This window comes from Poecilia reticulata, linkage group LG17, assembly GCF_000633615.1.
Source record: "Poecilia reticulata strain Guanapo linkage group LG17, Guppy_female_1.0+MT, whole genome shotgun sequence".
NCBI lineage: Eukaryota > Metazoa > Chordata > Actinopteri > Cyprinodontiformes > Poeciliidae > Poecilia > Poecilia reticulata.
Genome location: NC_024347.1, coordinates 20779020 through 20805045, shown reverse-complemented (window position 1 = coordinate 20805045; position 26026 = coordinate 20779020). Strand labels below are relative to the sequence as shown.

Here is a 26026-nt window from a genome sequence, read left to right as displayed (position 1 = left end):
AAAAAAAAAAAAAAAAAAAAAGAAAAAGAAAACTACTGAAACACCATCAGGAATAGAAACTACATCTCAACAAAGGCGTGTGAGTGACTGATGCACTAAGTACAAGCACTTTGGCAGGCATCTGACGTTAACTCGCCAAATTATATGACCATAGATTACGACGGAACACTAAAGAAAACAGTTTGTTGCTTTACTAATTTAACTTAAATAGGCAAAAAAGAAAACGTATGACTATAAAGTGTATTAAATGCAACCCCGCCCTCATTGGTGCCAATTAACTTGGAGTGATGTTTGAACCAAATTAAAACAGGCTTTTAACTTAAAAGACCCTAAAGCTTAGCAGAGCCGCTGGGGCTTTGTTCCACACAGAGGCACAACAGAATGAACTGCATGGGAGTGTCAGAATCCCAGTGAGGGATTTGCCTTGTTGAGAATCGCTCCTAATGACCAAACAGAGTGAAGGATGATTGATTCTTGCGGCTGTGGCTCGGTGACAGGCAATTTAGCATTTTAGGGCGGGCAGAAATCGGCAAAGTAGGGGTGCTGCAAGGCCTCTTCAGCTGAAATCCTCTGAACGGGATTACACTTCAACAGGTTCTGGATCGGGTGAAACAAAACATTTTTAATGAGTGAAGAAAAAAAACACCGATTCATCTGAGCAAAAATGTAAATCAACAACAGCTTTGCATAAGTTTGCTGCTGTAACTGAACATGTAGCACAATTAATACAAAGCAACATCTTCAAACTGCATAACAAAACAACTAAAATGTTTGAAGTACCTGCAGTAGATCCCTTCCTGTGCTACTTAGTTTAGGAACCACATTCACAAGGGAGGTGGTGGCTGGATACATGGGATATGGCTGGAGAAAAGCAAAAAATATATCAAAAGTCTGGAAGTATACAGGTGTGATGCATGCAGCTGTAGTTCATGCCTTATGAACCCAAAGCTCCTCAGTAGGCTTTGCTTCTTTAGCCTTTTTGTGTCTCTTTTACCATTATACTTTTTCCCCTCCATTTAACATACCGTATTTTCCGCACTATAAGGCGCATAGAATAGACGCTTCAGTTTGGGTTGCCAATTTGTTCCGTACTCTATTACACATCCACATGTGTAAAGAAGTGGTCCCCGAGTACTATATATATAGTAGGTTGTCCCAGTCGTTGTTTCACTTACGGTGTTGGGATATTGTGCCCAACTGCTTTCTGGGTAACACAGACCAACCGACACACTGCCTCCGCGGTCTCTGTCTCTCTTCCCCTGTCCCCCCGGCTTTAAATGTATTATCAAACTTTATTAACAAACCATCGTTCTGACAACTATCCCAGCATGCACCGCACACTTCTTCTACGGGGGAAAATGAAGTCGGCGGCTGCTTACCATAGTTGCTAGACCTGTTGTGGCTCAAATATTGGCCCATATACAAGGCGCACCGGATKATAAGGCRCGCTGTCGGCTTTTGAGGAAATTGAAGGTTTTTAGGTGCGCCTTATAGTGCGGAAAATACAGTACTTGAAGACAACAGTCATGTTTCTTTACAAATGTTCTTTTGTAGCCTACCCACCTTATGGGTCAATTCAACAGTGTTTCTTATGATTATGTAGAACATAAGACAATATTCTTGTAGTTAAAATGATTTTGTATTAGTCTGATGTTATTAAAGTTTTTGGTGTCATTATTGAGAGCTTGACAATAATAAATGTACCTTATAATCAGGAAGTTTTGTCATTGTTGGCCACTGTTCCTCAGTAGGTGTGCCCAACAATGTACAAAGCGGTTAAAGAAAATGTTTAAAACAAAGTGTGACATCAATTTATTAACGATGTTGACGTCTTGTCAACACTGAAGCAACTTAAAAAGAAAGGATATCTGAAGATTCTTTTCAACTGGTCATCCACATCATTGCCAGGGAATAACGGCCTTCCAGCATTAGCCAGCTCTTAAAAAAAAGAAAGAAAAAAAAAAGAGAAAATGGTCAAAACAAACTGATTTATATAAACTAAAATGCACCACAGAAAACTGTTTTGGTCACTGGATACTTAGGAGAATTTTAAACACTCCCCTTTTTTCTTTAACACATTTATCACAATATGTACCCCAGTGTTTTCAATCAAATATTATCATCTGTTAATGACTCATCCAAATCCACACAACCTTATGACATCCAAATGGGAGCAAGCAGTGCCCCCAACTGGTAAACTGATCACCTTGAACGGCATAGATGCACATTTTTCACTTCCTAATGAGTGTTTGCTCTGCTGCTTCCTATTGATCTTTGTCCATCAAAGCCTTGTTCTCCTTATATTACTGCAGTGAAGCAGGCCAAATGCAGACAGCGGCTATAAGAACAAACACATCGAGACGTCATTTGTTTGACGCAACTGTGCATCTGAAAATCTCAGGATTTTTCTTCCTGTTGTTTTTGCAGGCAACATTRCCACAAAAGTAAAAAAAGGTTTTGTTGTATAGCAATGAGACAAATGGTAGGAAGGAGAGCATCAGCTTACYTTCGRTCATATGCAGTGGTCACATAATACTTTTAGACTTCTTAACAGCGCTATTCTCACTGCCATAACAATACCACATTAACAATCACAAAATGTCACAAATTGCTGACATTTTTCCAGACTGATAAAAATCTGATTTTTTTTATTATGATTACACAAATCAGTCGCCAAAACCCTCTAATATCAGAAAATGCAATTTCTGACCATATTTTATTGTGTGATTATTCTCCAATAGGTAGAAAGGATCTCTGTCAACAGATGAGCAGCGGTGCAACTCTGTCTCCTCTTCAAAGGATTTGTTGTTACAGAGTTACAAAAATGTAGCACTGAATAAACTTTGGGGTATTTGGAGCGCAAATAAAAAATGTTCGCAGGAGAAAACAAATCTGTARCCCGATAGCAAAAGAACTAACATTTCAGTGACAARGCCTTTATCAGGCAAAGATATTTTAATCCACTTTAAATTGATGATTGCCAAGACTGAAACATCTGAACAATATTTGGATATTGAATTTTAAATAAACATTTAGAATAATATGCTGTATTATCCATCTGTTTTACTATCAAATGAAGAATTTCAGTTCAGCAATTATCTTTTCCCAGTTCTCCAATATAAACACCTTTGCATTTACTTTTTCCACTTAATGTACAGCACTTCATAAATAAACCAAGCCTGACTTTCTCTCACGCTTGGCCATTTAAGCTTTTATGAGCATCATGAGACAGAGCCCTGACTGCAATAATTAATTCCTGCAATTAAATGAGCTCTGTGCTTATGCGAATGATTTATGCATTTTTAATCCCGCCGTTGCGTTTTATTTTTTTCTCACAAGAATAAACCGAAGAGACAATATACAAAAAAAAATAAAAAAAACTAACCTGCAAATATGCAGCCAGCTGACCACATGTCAATAGAGGTAGAATAAAGTTTAGCACCAAACAACACATCTGGAGGTCGGTACCAAAGCGTCACAACCTGCAGAGAAACCGAACCACAAAGTAAGAATTAATAGTCAACAATAGTGCAATAAAAGCCTGAACTGCTTGTTTTTTAAGCTTAAAGTTAATTTTGTGCCTTTTGCACCTTTTAGTTAAGACACCGACATAAAACCCAAGTGAAAAAATGAAGAAAACATCTGAAAAATGTTTAAAGGATAATAACAGTCAAAAATATAGAATAAAAACAAGACAACATTATTTCTGGAGAAAAAAAAAAAAAGAACCCAGCAGCTGATGGGTAAGGATAAATGGGACTAAAGGCAATGAGAACAGCTTCTTTTTCTGCAGCTAAGCAGTGTGCAACACTTTAAAATGATCATTGCCCGAGTTGCATCGCCGTTCCAGAATCAGACCAATTCATCCAGCATACTTCCCTTAAAATCAGACAGTTTCAAGATGAAAAAAAAAAAAAAAAAAGATCAATTCTAGACAAAAATGGCCCCATTTGAAGGGTCATTTATTATTTGCATTGATTAATATGTCAGTTACTGTGCTGATAAACTAAAGGCCATAAGAAATGCATAAAGAAAATGGCTGAGTTGACAGCCCTTCAGAAGACATAATGATGTTGAACAGAGCAGCTTCAAAGCAGTTCCTATAATTGGCATAAAAAGTCAACTTTTTTTCCCTCATCAGAAACAATTTGTCCAGCTCCAGGAATATTATTCAATGAAACTGAGCTGCAAAGCATCAACTAACCCCATCATGAAGCCAGACAGTAGGTCTGCTATAGAATAGAGTAAATTATATTAGAAATTGAAGTTTTACTTCAGTTGGCACGGGTTTAATTAAACTTCACAAGTCCCCAGAATTTAACCCTTTCTTGCATACAAAATGCAGTATGAGCTAGATAATGACGTCAGATTTAGAAAGAATAGTTTAGAGATGGAGTCTAAACCTGTAAGCTAGTTCAAAAGTGAAAGTAATTGGGACACAGATGACTACTTAGGAAAATAAAGCAGCAGAAGAATAGTGAAATATTATTAAGATAAATATAAATGAGTAAAAATATCTTTCTGCACTTTTACACAAAACTTTTCCTAAATCATCACTATTAACTTTTTGTTTTCAAGAATTACAACATACATTCACATTACTTGTAGCCACTTCTGACTAACTTATTTCCTCTTAGAACCCCAGAGTCAGGTCAATGTGTCCATTTACAAAATATACAAAATCTCCTCTAGAAATGGGTTTCTAGAGGAAGTTTTTTTTTTTTCCCCATTTTCATATCAGCAGTGTCACCAAGTCCACTTTGCTCACCCCTGTTTTGTTTTTTGTCACAAAAACAAAACAAGTGAATCTACTTATGTTTGTCAGCAATATCCAATGCCTTGGAAAATAATTCATTTATCAAAATATGTCATGTTAAAACAACAAAGAGTAGTAATGGAGAGTTATATGTGACAGACAGGCAAATATAAAGCACCTAATAATTGAAGCAGATAAAGAAAATACATGGTTTTCAATATAAAAAAAAAAAACCTGAGAAAAGTGAGGCATTAAGATGCAAAACTTTGTCCTTTTTCATTTGATGCCCAGAAATAAAACCAAGTTCAACCAATTGTCTGTAAAAATCACAAATAGATTGCATTTGTGGTTCTGTGAAGGCCTATTCTGAGTTTTTTTTTTTTGAGTACACTGGTGAACAAACAGTTTCATGAAAACACCAGGCGAAGTTAATATTTTGAAGAAGTTGAAAGTGGACATACAAAGCTTTGGACAGCTTGTGTGTTGTACTCGAGACCGGTCTTAAGACCACTTTTTGATGGTCTTAGTCTTGTCTGATTCGACTGCCTGTGGTCTCAGTCTTGTAAATTCAGCAGCGCTTCGCTTTCACAGAAGGTGGGGACTGTGTCTAACTTTTATCGTCACTTAGAAAAGAAGCTCAAAGAAAGGTAAGCTTTGTGGACGTGATGTTAGCAAAGTTAGTTGTGCAGGGACAAATTGAATTTGCTATGAAAAAACGTTGTCACTCACTGTACTGAATTATTGTGCTCAGGTGTTGACTGACGTTGTGCATATATGGGACAATGCTGTGACCAAAGTCTGCAATGTAGTGATGTGACATTCAAGAACGATCCAATTCTTCTGGACGGCTCTTTACCAAGATAGGCCTGGAGCCTCACTGAGAGCCGTTCTTTGCTCTTGTAATGCTCTGCATACACTGCAGTAGCTTTTATTATTCTATTTAATTATATACATTGACATTTAATTAGCAAATAAATAGAAGACAAGAACGGATGCTCATTGCTCCGATTGTTTTCGTCACCTGTCATGGTGGCAGACATTACAGCACTGTGCTGCCTGGCTACATACAGCAGGAGACAGAGTGATAACAATCATGGTGCATGCTTTGTACTTGGTTACTTCTTGCAAAGTAAATTTACACAACGCAAACTGTAGTTAATGCTTTTAAATCAGCCAGGAAGCTGATCTCCGATCTCTGACTTGGTTTCCTTAACACTGCCCACAGCAGCCTAGAATTCTGCTCTTTAGCCTCATTTTTCCTACTTGAAACAGAAAACCTGCAATATTAATTATGCATAACTTACCTCTGCTGAGTAACACCTCACAGGAATGCCAAAAGCTCGAGCCAGCCCAAAGTCAGCAAGCTTCAATTCCCCATTCTACAGATGGAGAAAAAAAAAAAAAGAAAGGGAGGTGGGTATTTTATTATAATTTTCATAATGGTCCTTACAAGGTAAAGGACCATTCTGATTTAGTTGTGCCTTTCTAGTTACTCAATAAGTATCTACTAAAGAAAGGTCACAACACAGTAATACACGTCTAACAGTCACACTGCAATATTTCTGGTTTTAACATTTTCAAAGCAGCAAGTAGACTGGCCCATACTGGAGCCAATGTTTACCATAAGCTTTGTAAAAGTCCAAAACTCACTCTGTTGATGAGGAGATTTTGTGGTTTCAGATCTCTATGAAGAACGTTTCGACTGTGACAGAATGCGAGGCCTTTCAATAGTTGGTACATGAACGACTGCAGAGTAAAGACAGGATTATTTGTTAATTTTTACTTTTTAAAAGCTGTAGCACACACAATGATCAAAATGTCAAACATTAAGAAAAAAAAAATTGCATAGCACATTTCAGCAACAGGTACTTCAAAGTGATTTACATTATAAAAAAGTTATACAACACAAACAATTGAAGCATTACATTTTGTAAAGTGCCATTGTTACACATGAAAATGGTGTTTCACTTATAATCCATAGTATGAAAAAATACAGTAAGATTTTTGTCAGATGTAGTGTCCTTATTTCTCACCTTCACGGTTTCAGGATCTAGATCTCCATTACAGCTGTCAAAATATTTCTTCAAATCCTGCGATGCATCACAAACATATTTTAGCCATAGACCATATTTATCAAACTCAAGTGTTTAATTCAGAGGTGTCAAACTCCAGTCCTCAAGGGCCGGTGTCCTGCAGTTTTTAGATTTGCCACAAGTACAAACTACTGGAATGAAATGGCTTAATCACCTTCTCCTTGTGTAGCTAAGTTCTCCAGAGCCTTGCTAATGACCCAATTATTCTATTCAGATGTGGTGCAGCAGAGGCACATCTAAAAGTTGCAGGACACCGGCCTTTGAGGGTTGTAGATTGATACTTGTGGTTTAATTAGACTGGCTGAGTAACTCACCTGATCACAATATTCAAAAACCAATGTTAACTTCTTGTCACTGTGCAACACGTCATGCAATCTAAAATAAATACAAGAAAGATTGTTTAATGTTGCTGATTTCAAGTTTTAAAAAAAACTAATAAAAAACAGCCATTTACAGCTCTCAAGTAAATCACACAAAGCATACTTGTATAGAAGAAAAACAACAAAAAAAAAACAAGCAGCAGGCTTACCTGACAATGTTTTTATGCTTTAGTTCTTTCAGAAGACAGATTTCTCTTAAAGCAGAACTTGGCACCCCCTGTAAGCAATATACATTGTGATTTAGCATTAGCCTCCTGAACACCCATCACCAAACAGTGCAACTGTCAACAATGTGTCCAAACCTCGTCGTCGTCGTCCAGCCTGACCCGTTTTAATGCCACTATTTCATGCGTTTCTCTGTTTTTAGCTTTGAAAACAGTTCCATACGTACCTACAGAATAAACAAGGCCTCATTAACCACAGATAACACTCCACTGTCGATGAATTGCATAGCAACTCAAGCTAGCAACCTTCCTATCGTAAGCTGAATTCAACATCCTAAAATTAAAATTCTAAACTAATCCATTTCAAATTTAATTAAAAATTATAGAAACAGGATAGGATGCAATTTCCAGGGAGGGTCAGTTAACACGAGCATAACACGACAGTCTAGTTTAAATGAACAAGCTCTATAAAACCATTGCTATGCTAGCATTAGCTGTGGCTAACAGATGTTACCTTATGTTTTTTATGACAAAACTTACCCTCTCCAATTTTTTCAAGCTTTTCATATTTCTGCATGTTTGGTCAGTGAAGCCAGCGTTGAGCTAGCTTGCAAGCCAAAGACCAACAAACCCCCTCCTAAAATGGGGTACACAAAATGAAACGGTATCCACTGACGCTAGCTAAATCTGGCTGCTCTTTATGCTTATAGTCGGATTGCAGACAGTAGCACAATTATCTTTGTGGCCATCTAGAGGTTGACAGGGCAAACTGCAATGTGACAGCAGGTTCCTACTTTTCACCAATGGCTTCGTGAAATACAAACAAAATGACAACTCGTTTCTTAAAGTGGTTCTTATTTTAGCATTAGTTTAAGAAATAATAATAATAATAATAATAATAATAATAATAATAATAATAATAATAATAATAATAATAATAATAATAATAATAATAAATATGTATACATATATAGTAAATGAAAGTCAAATTTACTAAGCTGAATTTTAAAAGCAAGTGGTGTGAAAAAGTACTCCCTTACAAGTTTCAAGTTCAAGTTTACTTTTAAAAATGGGACAATGCATACTTATAATACATGAGGTTATAGTCAAGTGGCTAATTTCCAGGTTTCCATTAGTAGGTTGATAATGCTAAAACAGAGAAAATACTAAGGAAGGATGATTTTTACCATCCTCTGATAGATGAGTTCTTTTCAAATTAGTTTGATCATTTTTAATGTGTTTTTTTTTTTACCACATTCATTTTTATTTTTGCTGCAGCACTTATGTTACACTTATTTGTATAAAATAATGCTCTGTAAAAAATTGTTTAATTCACTAACCAGAGCACTATTTGGTTCAGATCTAATGAAAAAATAGAGGAAAAAATAAACTCTGATAAAAGCCATTTTATTTATTTTTTTGGTTCATGTTATCTTTAGCTTGCAAGATATATATTTTGAGCAAATAAATTACCATGTTTACATTCAAATATTTCTTTATGCATGTAGAAGCAAACCTTGATTGCAGCAAAGATGTCAGAAACTAAAAACTATTGACTGTATTTAGGAAGAACTTCAGCTTGTTAAATTATCAACTTGGATCATCATTCTTTATTAAATGCTTTAAAAAAGTATGTTAAGTCTAGGTTTGTGCTGGTTTGTGGTACAGAGGCATAGAAACGTTAGTTTTAAAAATCGCAAAATCTTTCCATGACGGCATTCTGATGGCTAAAATTCTTCTCAAGAAGAATCTAAAGAAAGTGCTTCTTCTTTAGCTTCTCAAGTGGCCATTTATCAAATATATCAGAGGTTRGAGTAGCACCACCTTTCTTCAARTGCGCTCACTAAAAGAGCGATCTCACACCTTTGCTTACAATGAAGCCAATCAGCAGTAGTGAAAATACTTCCATGGACAACAACACAGGCAATTGTGGTGTAGAACCTAAAGAGAAACAAATCTGTGAAACAGGTGACTTCAAATTTCAAATGCAGCCTTGGAACAAGAGGGGTCTACATTTTGACATTTTAAGAGTATGTTCCATACACCAAATGTATTGCTTAACTGTGTAAACTTGTTTAAAGTTCAATTCCACTGACAAGGTTGCAATCCATACAAGTAWTATATGGAGCAAGACTTGGTTTAAACAATTGGGAGTACACAGTTAGGYAAGATTCAATTCAAAAATAGTAGCTGCTAATTTCTAAAAGTTGTACGATTGGCTCCTGTGAGCCAAATGGTTTGTTCCAAAATTAGGTAAGTCATATATTCTGATGTAAATACAAGCTTAAACTAACCATAGTTGCTTTTTTTTAAAGAAACATAATTCATTGGTGCTAAACATAAATTATATAAGTACCAACTCTAAATAAAGACATCTCTCTTCTCAAAAAGATTTTATTTTCCAAAAACTAAACTTCATAATTGAATGTGTTTCATAAGCACAGTACAGTAGCATTTTAAAAATCATCACATTTTAATCCAGTTGGTCCACTTAACACACATTTACCATTTACAAGTGTTTGATTTTTCTATGAAACTAAACAAACACAGACATGTTCATTTTTCTAACCCAGCAGATGTTATCCATGAATTTAACTCAATAATTTATCATTGCACAACTGAAAACTGTTTATAAATCTTTATTTCTGCCCCTCGGCTCTTTGTCTGCGGATCAGATCAGAATAAAGTCCTCCTTTGCTCAGCAGTTCCAAATGTGTTCCAGCCTGTGTGAAAAGAACAACCTGTTAGATAATGCATTAGATAGATGTAACATTACGATAAATTTCTAAAAATTAAATTACAGTATGCCGTTTGGGGGTCCATTTTTGAACTCCTTCATGAGCCGATACATTTAACTGAGTGTCCAAGCTTCTCCAAATCCTCACCTCCACAATGCGGCCATTGCTCATGACACAGATTATATCGGCCCCTTGGATAGTGCTCAGTCTGTGGGCGATGATGAGCACAGTGCGACCCCTTGTGGCCCTGTCCAGCGCTTCCTGCACCACCCGCTCGGATTCTGCATCAAGGGCGCTGGTGGCTTCGTCGAGCACAAGGAYGCTGGGRTTCTTGATCAAAGCTCGGGCGATGGCAATCCGCTGTTTCTGGCCACCTGATAGCGCCACGCCTCGCTCACCTAGATGTAGAAACCTAGAAGCTTAGAATTTACATACGACACAGTGTTTAAAAAGAGATTAAGCTTAAATGGCAGCACGTACCAACCATCGTGTTATAGCCATCTGGGAAGCTCATAATGAAGCGGTGAGCATTAGATTGCTTTGCTGCACTAATGACCTCAGCATCTGTGGCATCAGGCTTCCCGAAGCGGATGTTCTCCATGATAGATGATCCAAACAAAACTGGCTCCTTCAAACAGAAGAGAGAACGCAATGACACCTACATTTAAATCTAAACAGACGTTTAAACACATTAACTATTCTCTGTGTTCATTATTAAGCATTTTATATGTTATTTAAGCTTGATACGGTCAGGTGGATAAAACAATCTACCTGATTGATGAATCCAATAACTTGGCCCCTGAGCCAGGCCAAATCCAGCGTGCGAATGTCGAGCCCATCCAACATGACCACACCGTTGGTTGGGTCGTAGAAACGCTCCAGTAAGGATGCCACTGTGGACTTACCTACAGGGTTTCACTTTTTATGAGCAAACCTCAAAATCATTTAGATGTCACAAAATGAAATGCAATGGCATTCTGTCAGAATACCTCCTCCAGATTCGCCGACAATTGCAACAGTTTTACAAGGTGGCAGCGTCAAACTGAACTTCTTCAGGACTTCATGGCCGGGTCTCGTTGGATAACTATTGATGCACAAAAAAAGGAAGAATTTTTTTCATGTTATCTAACAACTTTATTCAGTTCTTAGAAGTGTAGAAGATGCTATATGTGTGAAACCTGAATGAAATGTTCATGAAGTCCACTCTTCCAATCAGAGAGTGTAAGGGGATGCGTCCTCCCCCAGATAGGGGAATGGTTGGCTTTAAAGACAGGTATTCAAAAACCCGGGCCCCAGCGCTCGTCCCTCTCACCACCTGCAAGAAAATTTCATTCCACAGGAAATTTTAGAAGCAAAAGTAACATTTCAAGAATTTAGACAACATGCACTGTACAGTACAGTGCCTTGCAAAAGTATTTATATTCCTTRAAGTTTTCCACACTTGTCTTCTCAGAACTAAAAGCCTCAATATATTTTATAGGGATTACACTGTCTTGGCAGACGAGACGGTGTGGTYCATAATGGCGACATGAAAAGAAAATGAAAGCTGCTTTTTAAAGTTCTTTTTACAAACACAAATCTGAAAATGATCCTGTGCACAGGTGTGCAGCTCCCTTCAATTGCACCTTTTTTTGCAGGGCACAGAACAAACATGTAACTTTAACTTACCTGTCCGAAAAGGATGGAAATACTGGCCAAGGACCTGAGCACAAAACAGGCGTATTATTCATTACTGAAATAAGTTGAGTTTCAACAAGTGCACCTGCTTTTTTATTGTGAATCAGATGAAGAAATAAACATGGTGYGTCTCATACCTCTGAACAGTCTGTGAAGCAACCAAGAAAGACATCAGGTCTCCAGGAGACATCTCATTACTTGAAATTAATGTCCCTCCAGCAAAAATAGTTCCCAGCACAATGCCTGTTTGAACAGCATCAGAACACTAGCATTATTGAAGGTCTGACATATATTGTGTCCAACAGCAACAACGTAAACACTCACAGTTCAGTGCCACGTTCGACAAGCCTTGGAAAACTGCAATGCCTCCACCAAGATTTTCATTCATTTCACATGATTTGTCGACTTCATAWGCATACAGTCTGAGGAGAAACATAATAAAAGACTAAGCATTGTTAATTTTTAAGAATGATTTCTGAATATGCTTTTACTCACTGGAGTTCTCGTTCCTCCATAGCAAAAGCTTTCACTGTTCGGACGTTACCSAGAGCCTCATCTGCCACCTCTGTTGCTTTTGCTACCTGGGTTTGAACAACAGCAGAAGCCAGTCGGATAGTAAATTAAACAACATTTTGAAGAATATTTTTTTTATGGCTGATTTTGAGAGCAAACAACAAGCATTAATGTACAGAAGTATTCCTTGCCCTTGAACTTTTCAGATTTTGTCACATTATAGTCACAAACTTCAATCGGTTTTGTTGTATTTTTATGCAATAAAAGTCCAACAGTATCCAACAGTCTTATAAAGTAAAAAAGGACATTGATAGTGCTTTTCAACATTCTTTAGAAATAAAAATTTAAATAGTGTAATGTGCATTTGTATTAAACCCCACTTAGTCAATACTTTAAGGACATTTTTTTTACATTGTTCTTTGCAGAAAAACACAAGCTCAAGAATGGTGGATTGATTCAGTCTGTGTAGATCACTTGTCAAGTCTTGGCACAGATTCTCAATTTGATTCAAGTCTGGACTTTGACTAGTCCACTTCTAAGACACAAATGCTATTTTGCTGCTGTTATGTGCTTCAGGCACATTATGATTTTTGTCTATTTCTTTTCTTTGTTTTCTTATAAACTTTAGTTGAATGACCTTTTGTTAATATATTTTGGAGTTTGGATAATTTCTTTTTGGTCATTTAATTACGTTAATTTGTGGCGCTGTTGGTCCGCCTATAAATAGGCTGGCTTTCGGCAAGTTGAGAGTTCCGCCTTTCCACTCGCTTCCGCTTGCTCCACCACCACCGGCGCGGTGCGCGCACGTCCAGTCGCTGTGGGCTGCAGCTGACGTTTCCAGCCTGCCATGCGGTATTTCTGTTAGCTTTTGTTTGTTTCCTTTTTCTTGTGATTTTGGCGTGGTGGGACCGGTTGTCCTGTTTTCGATCTTCCTTTTGTATTAGGATCTTTTTGCTTTAGTCCGGTACTAGTAGGGGCTTCGACAGCCCTGTATAGGGTTGGCCCCCTGCTGTACCGTTTTGTTCTATTTGATCGGCTCACCAGGTCCAACTTTTTGTTAATACTTTTGGGGTTTTGCTTTTCTTTATTTTTGGGACACGGTATCTGAGGGCCTTTAACTCCCTTTTTCTTCACAGAAAATCAGAAGAAGCTGAACTAAGAAAACCAAAGTGAAGAGAGTTTAAGAATAAAATATTTTGTTGAACCCTCATTCTTGTCTCGTGTCCTCAAATATGTTGTACCCTTGGTGGACGTAACAGCTGCACTAACTGTTTGTTTCGTGGATGTTGTCCTGCTAAAAGTGAACCTCCACGGAAGTCTCTTGCAGATTGTAACTGGGTTTCTTTCAGGATTTCTCTACACTTAGAAATGTCTATTTTCTCCATCAACTATGACCAACTTTCAAACCCTCCACAGCTAACCACACAAAGCTCTGCATGTAGACCATATGGTTAAATTTTGTTCTCATTTAATCACAGCATTGATATGGAAAACTTTAAATAAAGACGTTGATATCGATGGAGTGATAGCGGTAGGAGTTTGTCCGGCGGGTTGCTGGAAAATACTATACACGGTAAACGTTTTATACATTTGTCATTATGTACACACATATCAATACCATACCATCACTTCCTTTTGTTTGCTCCATGTGCTAACATGGGCTTTTGCTAGAAGGATTTCCTTGCGTCAACATTTCCTTCAAAATGCAGGTCGCCAAAGGAACAAACATCCTAGATCAGTGGTTCTTAACCTTTTTTGAGGTACCAAACCCACCAGATTTATATGCGCATTCACTGAACCCTTCTTTCGTGATAAATAAAAAAATATATTTTTTCAAGTTCAAGACAAATTTAAGAAGATCACTAAGTCTTCTTAAAAGGTAGAGTCTCTGAGAACAGTTCTTCAAAATATAGTCAGTGTTTTCAGCAAAGKTGAGCTGACTGTCCAGGAACGACCCAARGTATTTAAAATTTGCCACAGTTTCAACAGGTTGGCCATCRAGAGAAACTGGAACCACTTTAAGRTCTTGTTTAGGTTATTTAATTAGCTCTGCATTCTTAAGATAATGAAAATTTAATAATAAATAATACAGACTTTGTGGTATTTTGATTTAGTAATGTAATTATATTAGTTGTGTTACCAYCCCCGCTTTAGCATCTGTTTCCTGTTATGCAAGTAAACAAGCCTTGGGTCATACAAAGGTGTGAACACTTCTTTAGGTAATCATAAAATCCCATATCAGTACCTATTTCAGGCACGTGCAGAGGGGGGCAGGGGGTGGCTGGGGGTGCTTGAGCACCTGCCCCTTTTGCTCCTTGCCCCCAAGTGCCCTTTTGGTCCATTTTTTTTTTGGTATTATTATTTTCTAAGCCCTCTTCTGACACATAATAACATGTACTAAAATTATAATAATTATTTTTTTGTACAACATAATAAGCTCTCCGGTCACCTYGTTACCTTTGACCTTTTGCCCGTGACGCATGACGCAATTGCCTCTCGCGCAGTGCAATAAAGCAGCTCACTGGAGCTCAACGTAGCGAACGTTCCAGATTACAGAACAGTTTTTGGTGAATTATATAAAAAAAAACATTTTTGGTGAATAAAGTGGAGTAGATTTGCTACTTGTCAGATTATGGAAAACGTTTAAGTATCGTTTCTGCTTCAGCTCGGAGTCGCAGAATGTTTAACCATTCCCCTACATTGCCTTCACCAGGAAATGTTTCTTCTGTATGCCTGTTTTTTCATTTTAATATTTTGTGTTGGTCTTTCAAATAAAATCTGAATAAAATACACTGAAGTTTGTGGTTGTAACATGACCAAATATGAAAAAAAAWATWATAATAATCAAACAGTATAAGTATATAAAATATTACCTGTTCTTGAGCGAGACGAGATAGTTTGCGCAGAAATGAACCAATAATAGCTCCTGCTCCCACAAGACATGGGAGGACAACCACTGTCAAGCCTGTGAGCTTGGGGGAGATGATATAGAGAGACACAAAACASCCGACTGTCTGCGTGATGCTCCGCAGACCCTGAAAATATACAAGATGGGAAAATGGTTGCAATTTTTATATGGGATGTGTGACCTAGATGCTGACTCAAGCTTGTGAAAATACCTGAGAAATAACCAATTTAAAGGAAGACTTGAACTCCTGAATGTCAGCAGTCAAACGGTTTACAAGCTGCCCGGTTTTATTGGCGTCAAAGAAAGCAACATCTTGCCTGGTGGGGAAAAAATAAATAAAAAAATATAGTAGTACTTAGGTTTGAAAAGTGACTTTGCTTGAATATGTTTTAAAACAGTGTTCAGAGTCAACATTGTAGAATATATACCTTATCAGGGAAGCAAAGAGGGTTTTCCTCATGTCTGCTGCCACTTTTTCCCCTACCCTCGACAGTAAGATGATGTAGCCAGTTGTTAGCAGGCCCTGCAAAAAAGATTTGATGAAGGACCAGAACAACAGACCACTGAACCTTTTAAATCTGTGACATCTCAATTTTTGCATGCAAATTGTAAAATTTACTCATGTTGGAACCTACAGGCAGTTCAGTGAAAATATGTTCATACCCCTTTAACTTTTTGACATTTTGTCACATTATAACACGTTACGTTATAATGTCCCAACATTATAACCAAATGAGTCTATTTGCACAATTTCAAAATTATTGCAATATCACTGTACACAATATATAAATAACAATAAACTGTGCAGACTGATTTAAGTGTTCATGTGCCGAGAATTCAGGCTCTCTATGCCTGTAATATATTTAGTGACACTTAAAGCAACATAAAAGGCTTTATATTGTAAAGAGATGGTAAGATGGTAAATTCAATGAGAACCTACAACTAAGTTGTTTCAAAGATAAAGCCAAAAACAAATTATTAATAAAACACTGTTGAGATGAAAATGTTGCATTCCATTTCATTTTTTCCAGAAACAGGATAGACTAGCTCTTATCTGGGGTTAGTCTCAGCTTTGCTAAGAATACAAAGCAGAGAGCTGTTTCCTTGTTTACTTATCAAAAGCCTTATCGCTGTAGCAACCTTTACAGATCTTATCGCATATCATATGTTTTTCTAATGTTGTGAAGCCCTACTCCAGATGCATAAATCAAATAGAAGCATACTATAAGGATGCAGAAAAAAATATGGAAAAATATGTTTCTTGGAGCATTGATTTAGAGGGTGAAGAATTTTCAGATTTTTACTGAGTAAAATGTGTAATAAAAAAAACACATACATTCATTTCCACTTTTTACTGTGCAATAATATAAGTTGCTTAATCACATAAAATTATAATACAAAACAATAAAGATTATGGGCTAAATGTGAAATAATACAAAAATGTACAAAAGTACAAATACTTTTGCAAGGAACTGTATTTATATGGGTGCACTTAACACCTACTACCCATAACACTACAGTACGAAACTTTGACTTAAACTTCAAAACTACATCATGCATTTATAGATGTTTTGTACGTACCTGGATAGCATACAGTCCAAGTAGTTTCATGGCAGGACCTTTTATCTCATTGACGTAGGTACCTGAATGTTCTCTGAGGTAGCGTGCCACAACATTTACCAAATCGCCAAGCATTAATGGGATTTGAATGTTCAACACAGCTGCACCAAAAGCAAGCTGAAAAAGAGAAAATGTATTTGCATTTGGAAATGGAAGTTTTCATCATTGCAATCAATTTTAAATAAACCACTTGAAGCTTACCACAACAGCACCGATGAGCGCAAACAGCTGCGGTTTGACAAATTCCCACAGGATGTGCCATTTGAAGTCAGGCACAGAGTCTTTGAGGATAACTTCCTCTGGAGCGTTGTTGTTGACATCTGCCTCACAGCAGGCTACACGGCAGAACAGGCGTGCTGAAACAGTGAGGACCGCAGGTCCTAGGATGAATTTCAAACCTGGCGATTTGGATGTCCGGGAGGAGGAGTGGTGGATGGCTCTCTGAGTCAGGTTCCAAATGCGGTGCAAAGGATTGCCAGGTGGCTGTGTGGAGGYGTGTGAATGAGCTGTATACCACCTACATCAAAAGACATTACAAATATAGTTAGGGGGTAAAATTACTAGCATGAATGAAGGCATATGAGAAATAGAAGTCATTTTCTGGATATTTTTAGTTACAAACAACTGAGATTGAGTTGTTTATCTAGGTAGTCAAAGTATATGTCCCAACAAATCAAGGATTATTTTTCTCATTTTGGCTATCAAAAACTTTTTTTTAATCATATACACAGAAATCTTAGACAATGAAATTTAAAAGTGGCCTGTTTTTTTTTTTTTCTGGACATCTTTTATGAGAAATAGAAACATTCTCCAATGCACACATGAAAACTTCATGTTTTCATGAAGAAGTTTCAAGTTTCCTTTTCCATTTTTCAGGAAAATCAGAAGAAAAACATATGAAAATTGCTTGGAATTATTATTTTATTATTTTTTGAACTGTAAGTCACGTACTGACTTGACATATTATTACCCTTTATTAAACATTAAAGGACAAATCATTGTCCTTGATTAAGTAATTGCTAATATTCTTCTTTTGTCTRGATTACAAACTYAAAACTATTCGTTCCACATATTACCAAACTGCTTTGGGCCAGTGGTACCAYTTAACGTGCAATTAACACAGCTAGCCTAATACAAATCTGTCATTAGCTAATCTGGCAACTGGTCACTTCAACCTACCGTGAGAGTTTCCATTTTCCCCCTGCCTTATTGCGCAATGAAGAAAAAGAGAGTGATCGGGAACAAGCAGTGACGCACAATCYGGAGCACAGAAGCTGGGACATTTTTTAACCTTAGTTCGGCAATAAATAACTCAAAATGTTCACTTAAATGTGGAGTTCAATAATAATCCCACGGCTCCCTGCAGGCTGCCATACTGACGCTGACRAATCACCGCAAAGACGCAGAGGAGGAGTAAAGGTCGCGTGAGTACGTCAACGTCATCGCCATATTGTGAGGGGCACGTTCTTCTTTTTAACACAGGAATTTTAGCCATAACCAGTCACTGAACATTCATCCCTCAAGTAGTTGTTTTTACTAAGCAAAATAGAAAAAAAAACTCAATTTAAATCTGTAGTTTTCTATATTTTCTAAAACATATTAAGCAAATTTAAGAACATTTTATTGTTGTTTTCGTTTTATGCTGTTTAATTGTGATACGCATAGCTGTTAAATCTTTGTCTTAATGATTATCATCATTAATAACAAAGTGAATATTACTTCATGAAAAATCAATATATTAAAATTTGTTAAACGTATATCTTGCCACTTACAAGAAAGCCACTATGATGCCAGTGCGACATCTGGCGAGTCTAAATATTTTTTTGTTTGTTTGAGAATCTTAAATACTGCACTACAATAATCATTTAAAGTGTATTGGCATTTTTAGCTGATAARTTTAAGTCTGTAGTARATAATAAAAAATACTTATTCTGCCAAAGCTACAACTAACARACGGAAATGATATAATGTCAAGCGGAAGTGACGCTAATGGTGTTTTGTTGACATTTGTTTGTGAAAGACAAAAAAACCATAGGCACGCGTGTGGGATCGCATATCTCTGCTGGAAATCAACTAACTGAGAGACTGAAAAGCGAAAAATAGTTACTGAAAGACTTGGGGGTTTTAAAGGAGGTCATACAAAGACTTATCTCAAGCCAAACCAGAAAGAAGATCAGGATCAGCATCAGGACAGAGCAAGTCGGGAACAAAACAAACCGTGTCACCCTGACTACACACGGGCTGAATCATTTACAAGCTAACCGGCTTGCCACTCTCTCGATTTTACCTGTCATCTTTTATAAACGCAACTAGCATTCAGGACTAAACTAACAGAGGCAACGCGCACTAAATTCTTAACTCAAACGCTGTATTTACGTGTAATCATGGTTTTTTAAGGTTATACAAGCGCTGTCGGTCAGTCTAGCTAGTTAGCAATCTAATGTTAGCTTTTCTTACCCTTATTTGAACTGCTTGAGCTGCTTATTAGCTACAGAATGTAGCCTCGGTTCTGTCTCTGCTCGTTTCGTGTTAGTGTTTGCTATAAACAGTTTGGGGGTGACTAAAGAATGAAGCACAATGGCTAACTTTGAAGCCTACCAGGAGTATCAGAGAATTGAGGACTACGAGGAAGACTCTCCACCAGGAGAAGAAGACTTACTGGTCCATGTCCCCGAAAGTCTAAAAGGTAAACGCAGCTATTTCTGTTATTACGGGTTGGATATAAAAACACAGCCCTATGACGATTRTCTAGTCATCTAAAATGACTGGATGCAGCTGTGTCATAGTTGTTTCCTCACTGAGGATGACTCATGTCTCAATTTATTTTACAGACTCATGGCACCATATCAAGAACTTGGATAACTTCTTTACAAGAATATCCTTTGAAATCATGGCTTTCTARCATAAACTGAAGCAAATCAGTAGTTGCAATGGAAGTGTTGGGTTGTGTAATGTTTACCTCTGTCAGATTGCAAAACCAGTGGCCACGTGAAACAAATATGAGARGKWAMMWKSYYYYCCCMMMRKWMYWAAAAAACAAATCAACCCACAAACCCTGTTGTCTAGAATTACAAGTTTTGTTTGTTTCCTCTGTATGTGGCAAATGTATATATTTTTTAATATCTTGTTTTTAATTTCTTTGTAGTTATATTTTTATTATTTTATTTTTGTGCCATGTTTTGGATGGGTTTGGATGTGGTTGTTTTTTTTTTCTTCTGTAGCCTATTCATACAGCCATTTCTCACTTACACATGGTCATTTTTACCTTTTTTTGACCTTTACTTGTTAAGCTTTTGCTATACACTTGGGAACTGCCTCTAATCGATGATCAGCAAGTTAAAAATCCCCTAATTGTCACGAAGAACACTGGATGACATGCATTTATCCAGTGGGTTTTTTCAGGGTGATATTTAAGGGGTTAAATTATGAAAACTTAGATATTTTTTCCTATTAATTAAATGTATCAAAACTAGGACTTCCCACTATCTTCATATATAAACACATTATTATCTGACTTGATGCTCTTTGCACTTTATTGAGTTAGACATATTCTTTAATATGGATGATCTTTTTATTTCTTCATTTTCAGTGGGTTATCAAAAAATGTTGATCATATTTTTTCTGTGTGGAAGTGGACTCTGGACTTCCGTATTGCTAATTCTCATTCAGAATTAGAGGTCAGAGCCCACGGAAAAGTGGAATTTAGTATCAGCTGGGAAAAGCCTCATGAGTCTTTCGCTATTCATAAAACTGCTAGAAAGAATGAAACTAAATTGAAAAATGAATATATTTTTGTTGTATTTTATTATTTGATCTGTCAACTTATTAATACGTTTATTGTAGATTACCTATATCAGGTTTTCCTTAACCAGCGTCTTTACATCTATCACTATCATCAAAAAAATGGCTTTGCCTGTATGATGTTGTCAGAATTCTTTGAACTCATGTAAGTATAAAATTGTAATTATATTTGCAAGATGCAGCTTGGGTCACAGTGACGTACGTTTCATTAAAAAGAGCGTACTTGTGTTAAAGTAGCAGTCTTTTAGTGGTGTTGGTTTTCTGTGATTTTATGATGAGAAGTGACTGTCACATGCTCTTGTGGGAACAAGATCAGGCTTGTATTCATTTTATGCAAGGACGAAATGATTCTCAAAGGAATCGGTTCTCTTTAGGTGCTAAGTTTATTCTTTTTTTTAAATATTTCAACATCCATCTTGCGGCAGCACCCTCCACATTGTAGAAAGCCTTAAAATATTTATATTTTGTTTCAGCAGCATCATTTTACACACATGTTGACATTTCCGATGTTTGATTGAGCCTAAAATGACCAGCTCTACCCGAATTTGCAGCCCTAGATTTTTAGCCAAAGTAAATGTAATTTAAAAAAAAAAAATTATTTATCTATACTTCACAATGTTGATTAGAGTGTCTGGGAATGTTTGTTTAATCTTTGTTTTCCTGGGGCCAATTTCATTCTATTTCAAAATAATATCCAGAACAATTTTTGTCAAGATGTTTACCTCCTGTAGTATTACTAATTGATCACTTATTGTCGTGCCCTTGTAAAAGTTAGAAATGTGGTTCAACACAATTAATCACTATGAAAAATAATGCAATTCTCCTTTTCTTCCTTCCAGTCAGTTTCTGTTTGTTGTCACATTCACTACATTCCTTGTCAACTGTGTGGAGTATGATGTCCTCTTCGCCAATCGAGCAGTGAACCACACTGGACAAGGCCAGAACCCTTACGAAAGAAACAAAGTGACGCTTCCGGATGCCATCGTACCAAGCCAGCAGTGCACACAGAGGTACAGATAAACAAACACCAAAGAAATCACAGGGACGGTACAGACATTTCGTTTTGTTTTTCTTGCAGAGATAAAATGACTTTAATCTGTCACATTCACATTAAGTCGTATCTCCTGTGACTGTTCTCTCATTTCGCCCAGTCTGATGAGATGCTTTGTTCTCGAGCTGAGTGCAGGATTAGAGACTGGCCTTTAGAGAAATTCCATTTGTCAGACTTTTCGCAGCTGTCCAGTCTAATATAGTTCCAATTAAATAGCGTGACTTTATTTCTTAGGGGGCCGAACTAGATGTGGCTGTAGACGGCAAGATACGGTCAGTTTCCCAGGGTAAGAATATTGAGCAGGCAGCTATTTTGCTGGTCTCTATGGAGATTAGTCATTTATTGAAGAGGACTTGGTGTAGATTTTTATCGGTAAGGCTTGGCAGTGAAGGTTCCTTAATATATACTGCAGAGATTTGAGAGCTTATTTTTATAAAAAGAATTTTGGCTGGTAAATGGTCTGTACTTGTATAGCGCTTTATCAAGTCCAGAGTACCCCAAAGCACTTCACACTACATTCAGTCACCCACCAATTCACGCACATATTCACACGCACATAATATTGGTGCTAATATTGCTATCATTTGCAGTGTTGTTTTTTTTTTTTTTATAATATCTTCCTGTGCCATGTCATTGTTAAAATGAAGACAGATTTGTTGATGTTAAAATCAGTTTTACTCAGAGCGAGCCAATGTTTATTCACAATACTCCAGTTTCTCACTGGAGTGTACTCCATTCCCACATTTGTTATTTACTTTTAAGCTTGGCAGCTTCAAGTTGGAACATTCTTGTAAGTCATGGTTTCTTCTAGGAAGATGTTGCTGTAAACCGTTCAGACTGGCTTGAGAGAAACAGCCAGTGTAACTGATACCTTTGGTGTGAGCTGCAACTGGCTGACTTGGATACTGACAAGCTGACTACCACATGACACATTGCTACCTTTCCTTTAAAAGAGCACCCCACCACCAGCACCCCTGGAACCGGTGCTGCCACATTTTTTCCGTGTAGCTTTAACTTAGCCTTCTTTCTTCTTTTACGGCTTATGGGACACACGTCATCTGTTTGAGCTTCAGTCTAACTCCAGCTCAAACGTTGTTTATGTCAAAGTCAGTGACGTCGAGCTGCACGGTACGCTAATTTAGGAACAGCTTGTCCCACAGTTCAGAGTCTCTCTGTCTACTTCATAACTCCTATCTAATTTCATATTTGAAGAGCTTTAACAGACATGAGCACTGAGGACATTATTACGGTTCATCTCTCCATTAAAGTGTCCGACATCATATGGCATCAAAAAGTTTTGACAATATCACGAATGTGATCTGTTTGTTTATTTTTCCTTTTCTTAAAGATATGATGGCCTACAGTAACCATTTCAAATGATCAAAGTGTCCCAGAAATCACAGAACAATTTCAAAGAAAAAAAAGTGTGATCTAATTTTATTTAATCTAAAACAGAAAAGCAACAGCTAGTGTATTCTGTATTGTAACCTGCTGTTAGGTTAAATATCATAACAATTATTCCAGTTATAATAATATTTTCTAAACCAATTAGTTATTGTTTTGATTTCAACACTCAATGAAAACTACACCTTTTTAAATTTCTGTCTGGTTAATTAGTCATAATAACTGCTTTACAGTTGGGTGCTTAAAAGAGATGCTTACCTTATTAGGAGTGATGGGTAGTCATAGTTTTGTTTTCATAAGATGACTTTCTGTGTGTTTCATAGTTGAAAATATTTGTGTCAGCTACATTTATGTGTGAAACTGTATTTATTTTGTTTTCAGTCAGCTTACCAACAGTGCACAGCAATATGTGAGGACTGTGCTATTATATGCTCCATATAACCATAGAAATCTCCAGTTGTTCTGTCATTTTATCTGRCATCTGAATAAAATAACTTTAAACTTAAGGGACGGTAAGATGGAAAATGTTAGCAGTTTAGAAAGTGTAACTTATTAAAGCCTTAAAAAGCAACTTGCTCCACCTGGGAGTATCCACAAGCTTTCTCAGTTTTGGATATTTTAGGTAACACAAGGGACATCCACTGAACAGGGTCAAGATTCTGTGCCTACAGTTTCTCGCTGTTGATATTTGTCACTCTGCACAAAGTCTTCAGCACAGATTTAACTTTGGATCTRTGGAACTGTCACCTGATGTAGAGTGAAGGATTACATGAGGTCAGCAACAGGTACACAAAGGTAATCAAAACAGCCATGGTAGAACCCTGCAACATGTYACCCCCTCTGGGATTATGCAAAGCCTTTGCCCTGTCATTACTGGTTGAAACTTTGCTTAAACGTGTTATTGGAGAAGAGTAGCAGAGGTTGCCAGAGGAAGGAAGCAAGATTCAACAGTAAAATTGCAACTGCATAATATTTGTCTTTTTAAAGCCATAGCAAGACAAAATGACTTGCAATTGTGTGTAAAAAAKGAATTTTTATGTTCTTTTAGGATACAAGACAACAGCTGGATCATATTCCTTCTGATAATGGCTGCCACCTTCTGGATCTACCGACTTATTAAAGTCTTCTGCAACATTTTGAGCTACTGGGAGATCAGGCAGTTTTACATCAAAGCACTGAAGATTAAAATGGTATATGATCCACTTGGTGATCTAAATTAAGATTTGCTACAGCAAGCAAGCAATTTGTTGTTTTTCTCATCAGTTTGTTTTGTCCCCCCCCCTTCCTTCTCTTATCAGGATGAACTATGCAACTTTACATGGCAGGAAGTCCAGGATCGGCTCATCAGTTTGCAGAGGGAACAGCAGATGTGCATTCACAAGAAAGAGCTGACAGAACTTGACATCTATCACCGCATCCTGCGCTTCAAGAACTACATGGTGGCCATGATAAACAAATCGCTGCTGCCAGTTCATCTGCAGCTCCCCCTGCTGGGCAATGTGGTCTTCTTAACCCAAGGCCTCAAGTACAACTTTGAGCTCATCCTTTTCTGGGGTCCCGGCTCTCTGTTTCAGAACAAGTGGAACCTGCACCCTAAGTACAAGCGTAGTGGAAATCGCCTCGAGCTGGCTCAGAAGCTGAGCAGAGTGATCCTGCTGATAGGCTTGGCCAATTTGCTGCTGTGTCCTTTCATCCTGGTGTGGCAGGTGCTTTACGCTTTCTTCAGTTATACTGAAGTGATCCGCAGGGAGCCCGGAAGTTTGGGCGCACGCCGCTGGTCCCTCTACGGCCGCTTATACCTGCGGCACTTCAACGAGCTGAACCACGAGCTGCATGGACGATTGGGTCGTGGCTACAAGCCCACTTCAAAATACATGAACTCCTTCACGTCGCCACTCCTGGCTGTTTTCGCCAAGAATGTTGCTTTTTTCTCAGGGTCGGTGCTGGCTGTTCTCATTGCACTGACTGTCTATGATGAGGAYGTTCTTACAGTGCAGCACATTCTGACCGCTATCACTGTACTGGGTGTAGTTATCACTATAACCAGGTGAGTTGTTGCCATTTCTTTTTAGTTATGGATGTGAAATTGGCAGAATCTCTGCCAGACATGGAACTTGGTAAAAGAGATTCAAAATCACTTGGTATTTATATCATTTATACAAAATAGAAGATGTAATTACATATTTTGTATAATATACTTAAATGCAAATAATGCTTTTATAGAATATGGATGCCACCTGTCAGATGTCTGCAGTCATTAGTCATAAAAATGAGGTAATTTAGATATAAAACTGATACAGTGACTTGCAGAAATATTCTTTCTTCTTAAACCTTTTATATTTTCTCACGTTACAACCACAAACCAGTTTACTTTAGTGAGATTTCAAAATAGATGGACATGATGAAGTGAAAAGCAAAACTGTTGTGAATAAAAATATGAGAAGGACAGCTTTGATTTCAACTGACTTTAATAACGACAAATAAAATMCAGTTCAATTATAAATKTAAGCTGGTTGAATTAAATAGAGTCCACCAGTGTGTAATTTACTTGAATAAAGAAACAAACGACAACATTAAGCAAAAGAAGCAGACAAGCTAGTTCAGAGATAGAGTTGTAGGATATAAAGCAGGATATTASTAGCCCACTAAGTTCTGTTCTGTGCTGTGGGACCGAARGGTAACACCACACACCATACCCAAGATGGAAAGACGGTGGTGGGATCATCAYAGTGTGGGGATGCTTTTCTGTCTAGAAGAGAGGCTCAGTTTTCAGAAGGAAAATGCAGCCAGAACAACAATATATGATATCTTAGAAGCATCTGGAACTAAATCCAGTTCGGAAGACTTGAGGATTGTTGTTTGTAGATGTACTCCATCCAATATGATTGAGCTTGAAGTTTTTTGCAAAAAAAAAAAAAAAA

General features: G+C 37.3%; 3 protein-coding genes across 3 annotated transcripts in view; 1 reads left to right on the top strand and 2 right to left on the bottom strand.

Annotated features, from left to right (window-relative positions):
* Positions 1 to 6: 6 nt before the first annotated feature.
* On the bottom strand, positions 7 to 8132 carry cdk5 (cyclin dependent kinase 5). Its single transcript, XM_008434286.2, has 12 exons — positions 7934 to 8132; positions 7532 to 7620; positions 7379 to 7446; positions 7164 to 7224; positions 6790 to 6846; positions 6407 to 6502; positions 6061 to 6135; positions 3386 to 3482; positions 1869 to 1938; positions 1705 to 1765; positions 781 to 861; positions 7 to 597 (listed from the first exon to the last, which is right to left on the bottom strand). Exons 1-12 carry the CDS (start codon positions 7968 to 7970, stop codon positions 511 to 513), a joined length of 879 nt encoding a protein of 292 aa, XP_008432508.1. The 5' UTR covers positions 7971 to 8132; the 3' UTR covers positions 7 to 510.
* A 1639-nt stretch (positions 8133 to 9771) lies between these two features.
* Positions 9772 to 18259, bottom strand: abcb8 (ATP-binding cassette, sub-family B (MDR/TAP), member 8). Its single transcript, XM_008434287.2, has 16 exons — positions 18029 to 18259; positions 17051 to 17366; positions 16811 to 16966; positions 15658 to 15752; positions 15441 to 15546; positions 15195 to 15356; positions 12304 to 12389; positions 12133 to 12230; positions 11946 to 12051; positions 11800 to 11833; positions 11310 to 11446; positions 11121 to 11215; positions 10903 to 11036; positions 10612 to 10759; positions 10279 to 10529; positions 9772 to 10116 (listed from the first exon to the last, which is right to left on the bottom strand). The coding sequence occupies exons 1-16, from the start codon at positions 18130 to 18132 to the stop codon at positions 10033 to 10035; spliced, it is 2112 nt and encodes a 703-aa protein (XP_008432509.1). The 5' UTR covers positions 18133 to 18259; the 3' UTR covers positions 9772 to 10032.
* Positions 18260 to 18835: 576 nt separating this feature from the next.
* The window catches only part of atg9b (autophagy related 9B), a 12169-nt gene continuing 4978 nt past the window's right edge, over positions 18836 to 26026 (top strand). The window contains exons 1-6 of the mRNA XM_008434288.2: positions 18836 to 19535; positions 19681 to 19724; positions 20731 to 20795; positions 21490 to 21660; positions 24154 to 24295; positions 24404 to 25152. Of these exons, the coding sequence (XP_008432510.1) occupies positions 19427 to 19535; positions 19681 to 19724; positions 20731 to 20795; positions 21490 to 21660; positions 24154 to 24295; positions 24404 to 25152 (1280 nt within the window). The 5' untranslated portion in view covers positions 18836 to 19426. The remainder of the gene's footprint in view (positions 19536 to 19680; positions 19725 to 20730; positions 20796 to 21489; positions 21661 to 24153; positions 24296 to 24403; positions 25153 to 26026) is intronic.